At 45.9% G+C, this 14,415-nt stretch overlaps 1 protein-coding gene across 3 annotated transcripts in view; it reads left to right on the forward strand.

Moving 5' to 3' along the window:
* LOC140393136 (disintegrin and metalloproteinase domain-containing protein 12-like) overlaps window positions 1-14,415 on the forward strand; it is a 597,415-nt gene that overhangs the window by 403,015 nt on the left and 179,985 nt on the right. For all 3 annotated transcript variants that reach the window (XM_072479211.1, XM_072479210.1, XM_072479212.1), the window contains 2 exons: window positions 6,541-6,727; window positions 11,562-11,627. In XM_072479211.1, the coding sequence (XP_072335312.1) occupies window positions 6,541-6,727; window positions 11,562-11,627 (253 nt within the window). The remainder of the gene's footprint in view (window positions 1-6,540; window positions 6,728-11,561; window positions 11,628-14,415) is intronic.

Raw genomic sequence — 14,415 nt, forward strand, 5'->3', positions numbered from 1 at the left:
AGGCGACACGGTGGGGTAGTAGTTAGCACTGCTGCCTCACGGCGTTGGGGACCTGGTTCGTTCTCGGTCCCAGGTTACTGTCCATGTGGAGTACGCACATTTTCCCCATGGGTTTCACCCCCAGAAGCCAAAAAATGTGCAGGATAGATGAATTGACCACGCTAAATTGCCCCTTAATTGGAAAAAATAATTGGATACCCTAAATTTATTTTTTAAAAGATAAGAGATGAACAAACATATAAATAAGAAAAAAGAAAACAGGAGGGAAAAAAAACCCAGTATAATAATAGTAATCTTTATTGTGTCACAAGCGGGCTTACATTAACACTGCAATGAAGTGATGTTACTGTGAAAATCCCCTAGTCGCCACATTCCGGTGCCTGTTCTGAGGGAGAATTCAGAATGTCCAATTCACCCAACAAGAACGTATTTCGGGACTTGTGGGAGGAAACCGAAGCACCCGGAGGAAACCCACACAGACACGGGGAAAAAGTGCAGACTCCGCACAGAGAATGACCCAAGCCGGGAATCGAACCCTGGTCCCTGCGCTGTGAAGCGACAGTGCTAACCACTGTGCTAACGTGCGTACGGAGGGGGAAAATCAGTGGGTGCATCTTCCGTTTCGATTTAAATCCTGCTGTCTAGTTTTTCCATGTTTCCAATCGCTTCCATTGCTCATTCTTTTCTATGGTGTTGGCTTTTCAAGTATTATTTGTTCCTTTCATTTGTTTAATTTTTTTTGAACCATTATTTAGATTATTTGTTACTTCATTCAACAAACATTAAACAGATACTTCATTTTTGTATTTGTCTGTTTTTGTTTCTCCTTCCCCTCCTTTTCGGATTGCATTAGTTATTGTTCCTCTCTTCGTTTTCAGAAGAGAACAAGCCCAAAATCTGGACTGTTCTCCCCACAGATACTGGCCAAGAGTTTTCAGTCTTTTGTCAGTTCTCATCTGGGTCACTGGACAGAATTGCTTTGCTATACCAGGGAGAGGGGAGAAAAACAAGGAGATCAGTTTTGTTCAACAGTGTACTGATATTAGTCAATTCCAAGGTGACACCTAGTGAATGATTGTGAAAAATCCACAGCACTCATTCCCTGCCCTCCTGGACAGAGGGAAGAAGATATACAATGGGGAACACCGTGCAATTATGACATATTAGCAGTGAAGAAGATACCTGTGATCAGCCCCATCGATACAATAAAATGCAGAGAGATATCAGCACTCGGGTTTTACATGTTTCACTTGAAAATTTAGCTCTTGCACTGGCTTCCAGAGAGTCGAAGCAGCACATGATGCAATGCAGTGATATAGTCCAACATGCATCACTAGAATGGCATGTTGCTATGATTGGCTGAGAGGCTATTTTCATTGTATTCAAGAAAGCAACACACCACCACCTTCTCACTGGCAATTATGGATGGGCAACAAATGCTGAGCTAGCCAGCGAAATCTACATCCCGTAAAAATTAATATTTAAAAATGTCCCAAGAAAGCAGGGCAGTGACAAAGTCCAAATGGGATACAATCTAGACAAGGGGCGTAATTCTCCATTTGGGAGACTTAAGGGGGCGATTGACTGGCTGCATTGTGCTCTCGCTCGAGCACAGTGAGGCTGGTGAATGCTAGGAGAGGCCTCTCGCGGGCTTCCCGGCAGCCTTCATGCCTCGTGGGATCCACCCAAGTACCGCGTGGTGTCGGAATCTGAATCGCACCCACAGGGGTGTGAACAAACGGCACTCACAGAAGCCGGATTTAAATCGACTTAGGTAAGCTTATCCAGGATCCACCAGCCTCACGGGATCCACCGTCCTCCCCAGCAAGGCGGCAGCCTGGCACCGTTCAGCACTCGTTCACAAAATCGTGGACCCGGGCAACCAGGGGGTTCTCCCTGACCATCGGCGGGTGCTGGGTGGTCAGGGACAGGGCAGTGTGGCCTTGGCACTGCCTAGGTGGCGTTGTCAAGCTGGAAGGAGCACTGACTGGGTGCAAGGCTGGCAGTGCAAGGGTGCCCAGGTGCAGGGTGGTACTGCAAAAGGCCAGGGGCCGAGGGGGGAGCCATGCCCATGAAAGGAGGGTGGTGGGGGGGGGGGTTTAAAGGGTGGGGGAATGCAGAGCAGGTAAGTAGGGGACTCTAGAAGGTTTGGTGGGATGAGTGAGGGTCCTGGACGGGGAGGGCCTATTGAGGGAGGACCTCAGGGACCCCATAGAGCAGTGTCCGCACTTGTGGGGGGGGGGGGGGGGGGTGGGTTAGTGCCCATGTGTGTAAGAGGTGTCATTGCCCATGGGTGGGGGGGGGGGGGCAACAAGCTCACTTCGAGATCGGGCCACCCTTTCAAAATGGCTGCCCGATCTCTGAGTTCAGCTTCCCGGTGCTAGAACAAATTCCAAGTGTGGGCTAAACTGGTGAGAAACTCCCCAGGGCCCAAAAAAGTGACTAAGTGTCATTGAATAGCAGTGGGGAACTCACCGGCAGAGCCAACGGGAAACTCCCTGTAAAGCCCGCCACAAATGAACTTAAAAATGTTTGGGGTAAATCGCACCGTAAGTGTTGACGCTGGGACCGAATTACATGCAAATCACATTGCCGTTGCAGGTGCTATTCGGTAAGCGAGTCAGGACATGCAAATTGACCAGCACACTGCTGGCGCGAATTCCGAGCAATTCCTGGCCCAGCGGGTGTTCTAACAGCTGGAGCCGGCGTTATTATTAAAGAGCCTACCAGCTGGAGTTTCCGTACACTCACTGCAGCCACCAAGATGGCTCAGAGAAGACCTGTCCCGTCCCCTGAGGTCAGGAGTCCGAGGTGGACCCACAGGTCCGTGTCAGTGAGGAGCGGAGGGACATCCTCTACCCCAACAATGGTCGCAGACTCAAACCTGCCCTCCTGAAAGCCTGGGAGGTGCGGGAAGAGGCAGTCAGCGCTGGCAGTCTCACCAGGAGAAGATAGCTGGTGATCCGGAGGGATGGGGTTCACTAGTGAGGCTTCTGCCCTAAGAGGGGCAGAGAACTAGTGCAAGTTCCAAAGGCCGCATTGCAGATGTCCACTGGTTGGGTTGAGCTCTGCTGATCCCCTGCTTTCTCTGAAATGGGGCAGCATTTCTGAGGAGTGGCAACACCTGGTGGGCTCCTGATTGAGCTTGGCCCTTGATGGTACAGCTGGGGTATGAGGGTGTCCAGAAAGGCGGCCTGGGTGCGCTCCCAGATGACCACAGACCTGAGCATTTAAAGGACACATGCAGCACTCTGCAGTGTCAGCAGCTAGGAGTCTGTAAGGGTGGAGCCCTGGTGTCCAATCCGCTAGTCACATTTAAACGCATGGCGCCACCGGCACAGACCTCGTTATTGCCACCAGCGAGGGACCGGAGCATGGCGCCCGAATCGGCGCTCTGCACAGACCTCGGTTTTGGCCGGACGCCCGATTCTCCAATTGCGGTTAGTGTCTGGCGTCGAGAATTGGAGAATTTTGCCCAAGGATTCCATCAGTTTAACACACCTCACTGTCAATGACAAAATGATTCCGTGAAAAGGAAATTTCAGAAATTTTCTCATAATACCTGCAGGACAAATGCAGTTTTCACGTGTCTTTTTATCGACATTGCTTTTTAATCACCATGGTAGCATATTGCTTAACAGAATTGCATGTAAAAGGTTGGGAAAGAATCTGTCTCATCAGTTAATTCCCATTTAGCTTCGGCTCTCCAAATATAAACTCTGTACAGTAAAAATCATTAGATTGCTACTACATACAAAGAAAAATCTCTCTGTGGGGTCATGTCATGGTGGAGAATATTAGAGCTATGCATCATGAGAAATCAAAGGAAGGTTTCATGGCGATGTGAAATTTGAACCAATGTTAACTTGTGGCGAGTATAGGAAAGTATAGGAAAGTACTGACACATGAAATACAAGCAGACAGTTTATGTTGGCACTTTCTTCACTGCTGACCATGGTGCATTACACCAAATCAATTCAAGCTCTCAAATAGTTGGAAAATACAAAAGCTCTTTTATGCTTTATGGTTTCCTGAAATTTGTTGATTTATTGAATTTAATTGGGTTCTCACTAAGGATAAATTGCTACGAAATTAGAAAGTGCTGTGGCAAACATTTCAGGCACCACTTAACAAATATTAAGTACTGAACATAGTTTTTTTCTTGCCCTAGTGATAATAAGGTTAAAAAAAACAACTGCAAACTTACTGGGCGGGATTCTCCCTCCATTGGCTGACGCCGAAATCGCAAAAAGTGATTGGGTGGAGAATAGGTTTGACGCTAAAATTGCAGCGGGCGCCCATTTGACGACAAATCACAATTCTCCGTCACCTCGACAGCGGCGTCAATGCAGTCTGGAACGCACATACAGTAAACACCGTTTGCATGTCATTAGGGGGCCTGACCTGGAATTCTCCAGGTCCTCCGCGATGTTCTGCCTCCGATGGACCGAGATCCCGACAGTGCGGTTCACTTGTGCTTTTAAAAATCGCAAAACTGCCGCTGTGGCTGCTGAGGAGAGAGAAGGGGCATGGAAAGTGTCCAACATCGCCATAGTTTGCTCTCAGTTGTACCGTTGGCTGGGGTGCTTCTGCCAGGGCCAGGAGGAGTAGTGGGGGGTGGCCAGGAGGTGAGCTGTGAGGTCGGGATGGACGGGCACGGAACACCATTGCCGAAGCCAGCAAGGCAGCCATGCAGCTGCGCATGTCGTTAACAGCCGCTGTGAACTTAGGGCCACAGGTCGTATGGGTGTCAGCCACCCCCCTAGGGGTGGGCGTGCTCCATCACAACCAGTGCTATCTTGTTGTGATGAATGTGTGTGGGGATTGTAATATGTATGTGCGGCTGCAGATTGTCAGCCTCCCGAGTGTCACTCACGGACCTGTGATTCATTGGAATCGATTGTTCCACCGTGCCGGTGCTAGCCCCTCCACAGTTGCTTAATTGATCCAGGTTTGACACCCTTTTTGCTGTCGTGAAAGTCCACGAATTCTGCGTCGGCATCAACTCTTAGAGCAGGATTCTCTAATAATGGGACTATGTCCCACGCCGGCGTGAAAACCGGCGCCAACGACTCTGGCGTCTACCAGCCCCCGGAAGTTAGGGTTATTCTCCGTAGTTAGGGTTAATTCTCCCTTTTCTAGGGGGCTAGGATGGCGCTGGAGTGGTCCCCGCAGCTCCAGCCGGCACGCAACGGCCTGTGTGAGTCCCGTGGACCGGCCAGCGTATTTCCACACATGCACGGAATGGCCGGCGTATTTCCGCGAACGTGCGGGGGTTCCCTTCACCGTGCCGGCCCAGGCCCTACAGTGGCCCCGCACGGAGTAAAGTAGGCCCCCACGGAACCAGCCCACCCGCCGATCGCGGGCCAGGCCACCATGGGGGCCCTCCCCGCTCTGGGGTTGGATACCCCGCCGACCCTCCAGGACGGCTCCCGCACATTCACCTTCCAGGTCTCGCCGTGTGGGAGCTGAGTAATCCACGCCAGCGGGACTCGGCCAAACTCGTCGGCCACTCAGCCTATCGGGGCCCAGAGAATCGCGGGGAGGTGCGGTGGCGCTGTCAACGGCCCTCGACCGGCATGGCGGCAATCCCGCAGGCGCCAGAGAACGGGGAAGCCGGCGTCGGGGCGGCGGGATTCTCTGCCCCAGCGCTAGGTCGGAGAATCCCGAACACAGTCTCCGAGAATCCCGCCCATTGAGTTTTTTCAGTTGATGTACGCACCCAAAAAATGAGAAAAAATATTAATGTCTGATAATTTTATGGGAATCCATGAGTTCCTGGTAATGCTTTCATAGATATAATTTAATTAGCTGCAAATTTAATTATTTTAATATTTAATATTTTTTCAATCGCATCCTTAAAGTTACAAAGCTGAGTGGACAGGACAAATCCTTAATCCATCTCATTGCTTACTCCAAAAACCAATTCAGATTCAAATTGAAGCCAATGCATTGTCTCCACAAGAGAGACATACAAGATCCAAGCTGACAAGGAAAGGCATTGCACCTCATCCTGAGCTTGATCTGGTGCTAGAGCTCAGCCAAAAGGCCGAGAAGCAATACAAATTTAGACTTTTAATACAGAATGTATAAATTTTCCACATCATTTCTGTCCAAAAGCTTTAAATGACAGCAACAATAGCTTACATTTTATGGAATCTTCAACAGAAAATGAATGTCCCTAATGCTTCATTGAAGCTTAATCAGGCAAAATTGGATGCCGAACCAAAAAAGGAGATATTTGGAGGGAAGATTACAAGATGTTTTTTAAGGAAGGTCTTATCGGAGGAGGAGCTGGTGAGGGTGGTGGGATGTAGGGCCTACCTGATAGAAGCACAATCGTCAATGTTGGGAGGAACACACAAGGGGCCAGAATCAGAGTAAGGGAGAGTTCTTGGGGGCAAGGGACTTTTAGAAGCAGAGAAAGCTAAAAATCGAGTGAGTTAAAGCTATGAAGGTACTTAATTATGAGTGTGAACATTTTAAGTTGAATGATTAGCGACTGTCTCTTCTGAACAGATTTCTCTGTTTTTTTGATAGGGGATTTGTTTCATTTGAAAATAAAAGTTACATATTAGAACCCATTGAAGGTGCTACCGATAACACACACTTGATCTACAGAGCAGAAAATCTTCAGGGAAATGTGGGTGCTTGTGGACATAACTTCGGAACATCAGATACCACTATGGACAGCATTGTCGAGTCCCTGCAGAGGTCTTCTACGAGGGTAGGTTAATTACATTTGTTTAAAGGAATAAAATATGGCATACAATGTGTGGCCAAGTAGCAATGGTGTTTTAAGGAGCTTTCTATAGAACTTCCTAATATAATTATTTTGCAATAAATCTGCTGTCACTCTTCAGATTCCTAACAGATTCCTAACTGTTTATCCTGGCAATGGCCTTAGCAATGGTCCATCTTCCAGTATAAAAGATGACCAGACATAGAAAGGTTGGAGTTGAATGTTTTCCTTTTCATACAAAGCAATATTTTTTTTAAATGTGAGGATAAACACAATTTTTAAAAGGCATAAGAGGCTAACTGGGTCTTCTTCCAGTTAATGCAGAACTAGCTGTTGGAAAGTTATGGGGCACTGTAGCATGTTGCTGTTTAGGCCAGCAGGCAGCAGTAGATAAGGAGAACATTTTGTGCCCGACAGTGATCTGCAATGTCATGGGTTCATTGTTCAGCATCACACGGAAAACATTCGATCTGCAATTCCACACTTGCATTCCATTACCCATTTACCCTTGACCTGTTGCGACATGAAGACTTCCCTAAGTTAACAATTGCCAGGAGATACAAAAAGGATGAAAACTAATAAAATAAAATTGTATTTGACATTCAATCTTCTTAAATATTTCACAGCTGGCGCTTGGTGGGAATTAAGCTTTAGAACCTCTTTTTCAACTCTGACAATGTTAGCTAAAGCAAGGAGCATGCATGTACTTATGAATCAAAATGACTGTGTGGGCTAGTCAGGCAGAATTTGTTGTCCTCAGTGATATTCAATACATATTTCAAATACGTTATGTGTAAAAATAGTTGATGAAAAAAGAAGCACATGTTGTAGAAAATAGATTTTTAAAATCACATTCGTCTAATGCTTTTCATGTTTCCTGGTCACCTCAAAGCACTTCACACCAAAGAGTTACTTTTGAGGTGTAGACGCTGTTGTTTTGTAAGCAGGTGGCATGGTAGATTAGTGGTTAGCACTGTTGCTTCACAGCTCCGGGGTCCGGGGTTCGATTCCGGCTTTGATCACTGTCTGTGTGGAATCTGCACGTTCTCCCTGTGTCTGCGTGGGTTTCCTCCGGGTGCTCCGGTTTCCTCCCACAAGTCCCAAAAGACGCGCTTGTTAGGAGAATTGGACATTCTGGATTCTCCCTCAGCATACCAGCACAGGCGCCGAAGTGTGGCGACTAGGGACTTTTCACAGTAACTTCATTGCAGTGTTAATGTAAGTCTACTTGTGACAACAATAAAGATCATTATTATTAAAAAATGAAACTGCGAGGTTGTGCAGAGCGAGACTCTAACCAGGACATGAGTTAAAGGATTAGTGAATGATGTTGGTTTGGGAGGAGGATGAGTGGCGGGGATACTGAGATGATTCCTTCCTCAATTCAAATAGGATCTTGGATTCTTAGAATCTTTCATATCCACATGAATAGACAGATGGAACCTGTTTAATATCTGAGAGACAGAATCCCATGGTCTGAAGTGCCGAACCAGATTATGATTACTTGCTTAAGTCTAGGAGCAAAGTCTGAACCCATAATCATCTGACTCAGAGACAAGAGAGCTACCAACTGCTGCTAGAAATTGAGCAGCATAGTTTCAAAACTTGCCTTTCCCTTGTAGCCACCGCTTTCAAACAAATCCATGGAAGTTATTTTATCTGATGAATACTACAAATGAATGCATAGTTGTTAATGCAAAAGCCACAGACTGAAAGAACTCCCCCCCCCCCCCCCCAGTAATCTTGAATTGTGCTATTCACCGACTCTTACAACTCAGTTACTAAGAAACAAAAGCAATTATATGTTTTAAATCAGATAAGATTGCAAATCTCTTGTTTGTTACCTTTGCTTTTGAAATGTTTGACATTACTGTGACAACATGATGGATTTGGAGCCCAATCAAGTAATTTAACTGACTGTCTGTCTGTGCGCTTAACTGAAAAGAAGTTAGATGGCAGCGTCCCAATTGTGTTGGGGTTATAAGATAATAAACATCTCCTAAGCAATCTTGACATTTAAATTGGGACATTTATCACAAGTAGACTCAGTACTACCGAATACCATTACAGTTATAAATGCATGGCTTTACACTTTCACTTGTCTACCAAGGCCCAGAAACATGTGTCTATTTGGCTCTTACCATATTCTTAACTTCGTCATTGGGAAACTGCCTCCAGATTAATGTTGAGTTGCAAAGCAGAGCATGTAATTCAACAATCCTTTGTGCATTTTAGCAGCCTCATTACTGGAAAGAAAAATTCAAAATAAACGATTTAAATATAATTATTACAGGAAGATGTGAAAAAGGAAAGCCCTGCAAACAATAAAAACCCAAATTTTACAAATGTGTGCCTAATTTTCACATTTTGTGCACAATGGGAGAATATTTCCAGAGAGAGGGAAAGGGTTCTGAGCATCCTGCTACTGCGAGATTCCGATGTTGATATTACGAACATATCAGGTGAATACTGGGAATGTCAACATACGAGGTTTTTATTAGAAGTGTTAATAAAATAGTTTGACCTCATGATTAAAGACAAATTGAGTCCTATGTGTCGTAGGCATCGTACACCCTGATGAGGGCCACATGTTTTAAATCTGCAGATTGTCCAATTTCCCAGCATTTGGCACCCAAGCATTATCATCTGGCGACAAAATGCTGCTTTGTCTCCAAAGCAATTAATGATTTTGCCATGTAAGCGGAAAATGTTTCGTTTCCAACTAGTTTTTACTCTACAGAAGAAATGTACAAAAAGGAGCATCTGCATAGAACTACACATTTCAGATGTGTAATATGTATCAACAGCAACCTACACTTATATATATTAGCACCTTTAATGTAGAAAAATGTCTCAAAGCATTTCACAGAAGCATAATGAGACAAAAACTGACCCAGCGTCAAAGATGAGCTTAGATAGTTACATAAAAGCTTGGTCAAATAGGTGGGTTATAATAAAGAGTGTCTTAAAGGTAGAATGAGAGATGAAGAATAGTTTCTGGGGGGAGTGCTAGAGCATAGGGTCCTGATTGCTGAAGGTGAAAAACAAAGATGTAGGCCAGAATTCTCTACTCTGGAGCCTTAGTGCTCCCGCCAGCGGAGAATAGGGACTGGTCTCTGCTGGCGCTAGGAGCGGGTCCCAGGATGTGAATCTCTCCCCTTTACCACGGGCCTCTCCTTTACCATGGGTGGCACAGTGGTTAGCACTGCTGCCTCACAGCGTGAGGGATCCGGGTTCAATTCTGATCTTGGATGAGCGTCTGTGAGGTCAAACTATTTTATTAACACTTCTAATAAAAACCTCGTATGTTGACATTCTCCCACTGTCTGCGTGGTTTTCGTCTGGGTGCTCCGGTTTCCTCCCAGAGATCAAAGGTTAGATGGATTGAATATGCTACATTGCCCTTGGTGCCCAAAAGTTAAATGGGGTTATGGGGATAGGAGGGGGGCGGTTGGGCCTAGGTAGGGTGCTCTTTCGGATGGTTGGTGCAGACGCGATGGGCTGAATGGCCTCCTTCTGCACTGAAGGGATTCTATGATTCTATTAAATTTATGCATTGTGGAGAGCTCGCTGCATCCCATCAGAATTCCAGGACTGGGCCGCCATTTGCAGCGGGCGGCTCAATCCTGAGGTCTGACAGCGGGCCCTACAACTCCTAAAAAAAACAAATCCTGCACAAGTAGGAGCATCCTCCCACCACCCCCCTGGAATAACAGGTCATGTCCCCACAGCGCGCATGCATGAGGTTGACCCAACTCCCCTCCCCACCAACCCCCCCACCCAGCTCCTTCAGTCACCCCCATCAGAACCCCCACTAGCAGAGACCCCCACCAGATACTCCATTAGACCCGTAACAAAGACCCCCATCAGTCACCCCTGTCTGAAAGCTGAAGAGCCGTCCAGGCAGTACAGTGAAAGATCACTGCATTTCACTTACCCTTCCCTAACATCTGCTGTCTCAGACAAAAGTGTTTAAAGCATCAGCTGGTACAGGTGTCAGAGGCCACAAAAGCCAAACATTTGCTTCATCAGGTGGGCCTTATGCATTAATGGGCCAACTGATGCTACCTTCCTATTAGATTTTCAGTTGCTGTCTGCTGGCTTTTCAGCTGAAAACAAAAGTTGAAAATTGCCTCCATTTGTTTTTAAATTAGTTTGGTGAGATCAAAAGTAACAATCTGTATCCCACCTTCGACAAAATATACCAGATTAGGTCACTTCCATATCGTTACGGTTCTAAATCTTTTTTTATAATCTTAAATAAAGCACAGCAATTTAATGATGCATTTCAACTTTAACATTTTAGCATTGACATTAGATTGCACTATTACTCCGAAAATTAGGTTCAACTCAACTTCATAGACTCTCTGGGGACCTGAGAAATTTTAAAAACCAACCTCAAGTTAATTTAATGTGTGGAAAGTCTAGACACTCCCACCCATTATCTCTAGAAATTTGAGCTTGCCCCTGGGGAGCACAGCCTTGAGCATTCCAGTATAAATAAGGTACTGCTGGATGGATTTAATTCTACCTTTACTGATCACTGATCACAGTGGACGTCGGTTAGGTTTTAATGGAAGGTTCGCAAACACAATGCTGTCCGTTCAGGAAAAGACTTTACTTGAAGTCACATGGAGTTAAAAATGGTGAATTATTCAAATGTAGTTCACATGTACATGAAAGTTAATAGAAATGTTGGTGCATCATCCTCTTTGGAACTTTGTGATGTCCTCTTCAATCTCTTCACTTCTGATGTATATAAATAGACTTTGAGAGTTATAAAAAATTGACAACTTATTAGCTGTACCTTGTTTTGCAGCGCAAGAGAGATATATCGAAGACCACTAAATATGTCGAACTGGTTATAGTAGCAGACAATCGAGAGGTAAAATATTTTAAAGTATTTCAGACCCATTTTCCAACCAATTCTGCTATTTTTGGTTCTGCTCCTGAATAACGGTAAAAAGAGCGCTATCTTCGCAATATCTTACATGAATTATGGAGCTATAGATAATTATGGAAATTGTTTTCATGAGTGAATTGAAGGGATATTTTAATAACTTGCTATTCATGTCCTTTTTTATGTTCACATGATCTATTAGTAGCGCAAGTGATCTGTGGTCCCTCAGGAACCCAAATCCTTGGGCGGGATTCTCAAGTCCCCCTACCGCAGCCGTTTGCGGTGGTAGGATTCTGTCCTCCCGCCACTTGTCAATGGGACTTCCCATTGAGGCCACCCCCTGCCGCTGGGAAACCAATGGGTGGGGGTGCGCTGCCGGCGGGAACAGGTCATCCCAATGACCGGAGAATTCCAGCCCTTGCCTTTTCCATGACCATTTTTATGTACAGTTGTCACATTTGAGTCGTTAGTCTGTCTGCACAAAATAGTCAAGCTGACAGATGTCATGCTGATCACCTGCTGCAGCAATTAATGCAATGATCCATCTGTTTATCTGAAAAATTAAGTTAATAACTATTTTATTTGAATAATTTTCCCCAAAATACCTGAATCATAATTCCTGGTCCCGGACTACAATATAATAGATGGTAGGAACATGATAATGTACTAGACTGGAAAGGAACATTGTGGTCTCAGAAATATTGGCCAAGATTTTTTTCTCCAGGGTTATGTGCAGAAACAGGTAGAGACAAACCTGACCTTTAAAAATGATGGCTCACAGTTCTGATTTCCATGCCGGAGAGCAGGCTGGGTTAGAATTAGGGGGCCTCCGACCTTAGAAGAATTAATGCATTCTTTTAAGGTTGGAGGGCCTCATATTTCTTGGCTCCAGAACTTAGTTGAAATAATTTTTAATTTCTAATTCTTTAGCGCTAACTCTGGCCCCAGCGGTCAGAATTTGTGCTGGCCCATTTGTATGTCCTGACTCTCTTTCCACATAACACCTCCACTGGGAATGCGAACTGCACACAATTCTGTCTCAACAAGTCTCCCAAATGGAGTATCTTTGCCTAGGTGCTTTTTGTAGAGTTAAATAAATTTATTGATAGCTTTAACAGTTCCAGTGGATTTGACAGTTTATTGACAGATTTGATAGTTCTTTGACAGCTTTACAGCTCTTTGACAACTTGACAATTTGTTGACAGCTTTGACAGTTCCACCTTTTACCCACAATCATGTTTACTTTTAACAATCTTAAAGGGGTCTTCCGGTGGCGGCTATGAAGGAGTAAGTCGCACATTTGGTGGCTCCCGCTCTGGTCGGACTTTTGGACCTTTCCCCCCAATTTTCTACCGGACTTTAATTGTAAAACTGATGACAGAGGCAATTGTGTAATGAATTCCCACATCGGTGCATGGAGAGAAGGACTAGAAGTGCTCGTAAAGGCAGAAACAGAAAGACAGAGAAGGCTTGGGCTGAAGCTGCAGCAGGAGACAGCATGGCCGAGGACCGGACCTCTGGTTTGTCGACCCAGCGGTCAACGGAGCAGCTGATGCAAGTTATTCAGGAAGGCTTTGCAAAAGCTGAAACGGGACTGCTTGGACCCGATAAAAGAGTCAATTGAGCGGCTGGAGCTTAGATGGTACACCTAAGATCGGGCAATCCAGAAGGTAGAGAAGGCGCTGGCTGAGCAGGAGGAACATCAAACTGGGGTGGAGATAGAGGTGGGGATGCTGAGAGACCAGCAGAAGAAGCTCCTGGAGAAGGTGGAGGACCTGGAGAATAGGTCCCGCCAGCAGAACCTGAGAATCGTTGAGCACCCGAAGAGGTCCGAAGGAGCGGATGCTGGGGCATACATTGCAGATATGTTTGAGAAGTTGCTGGGGGAATGGGGCATTCTCCCGGCCTTGGATGTGGACAGGGCTCACAGAGCACTCGTGAGGAAGCCGCAAATGGGAAACCCCCCGAGGGCAATGGTGGTGAGATTCCACAGGTACTTGGATAAGGAGCGCTTTCTACAGTGGGACAAGCAGACACGGAGCTGTAAGTGGGACAACAGTATCCTGCAGGTTTACCAAGACCTGAGTGTGGAGGTGGCCAGGAGAAGAGCAGGCTTCAACCAGATTAGGTCGATCCTTTTTCAGAAAAAGGTGAAGTTCGGACTGTTGTATCCGGACCATCTCTGGGTCACGCATGAGGAACAACACTTTTATTTTGAGTCGCCTGAGGACGCGCTGGACTTCGCGAAAAGGAAAGGACTGGTGGTGGACTGAGAAATTTTGAACTTTGCTGCAACGGTTTTGGGGTTTTTTTTGTTTGTTTTTCTGTTCTTTTTTTAAAAAAAGTTTCTCATTTTTCGTTTTGTGGAAGCTGTTTGTAATGCCTTTTGCATTGATTTGGGACCAGCAGTAGAGCTGAGTGAGTTAAGGTTTACATTTGCACTGTTGGGGGATGAAGGTGTGCTTGTTTAGATCTTGGTGCTTTTCTGTCGGGCAATTTTGTGGGGATTGTTTGATGTTGAATATGTTTGTATGAGTGGCTGGGGAGGGAACAATAGGTGGGAGAATATCCGGCGCCAGGGATGGGCGCCACCAAGCTAGCTGGGCGGGCTAGCTCACGGAAGCGCATTGGGGGGGGGGGAAATATGTTCGGTTTATTAAAGGGGTTGGGTTACAGAGTGTTGTTACTTGGGGAGGAGGGGGTAAATGTTCTGCTGATGAGGGAGGGACTGGGGCTAAGGGACAGAGAGGAGGATGGGGGCGGAGGCTGCCTG

This window comes from Scyliorhinus torazame, chromosome 16 (assembly GCF_047496885.1).
Source record: "Scyliorhinus torazame isolate Kashiwa2021f chromosome 16, sScyTor2.1, whole genome shotgun sequence".
In the NCBI taxonomy this organism is placed as follows: domain Eukaryota; kingdom Metazoa; phylum Chordata; class Chondrichthyes; order Carcharhiniformes; family Scyliorhinidae; genus Scyliorhinus; species Scyliorhinus torazame.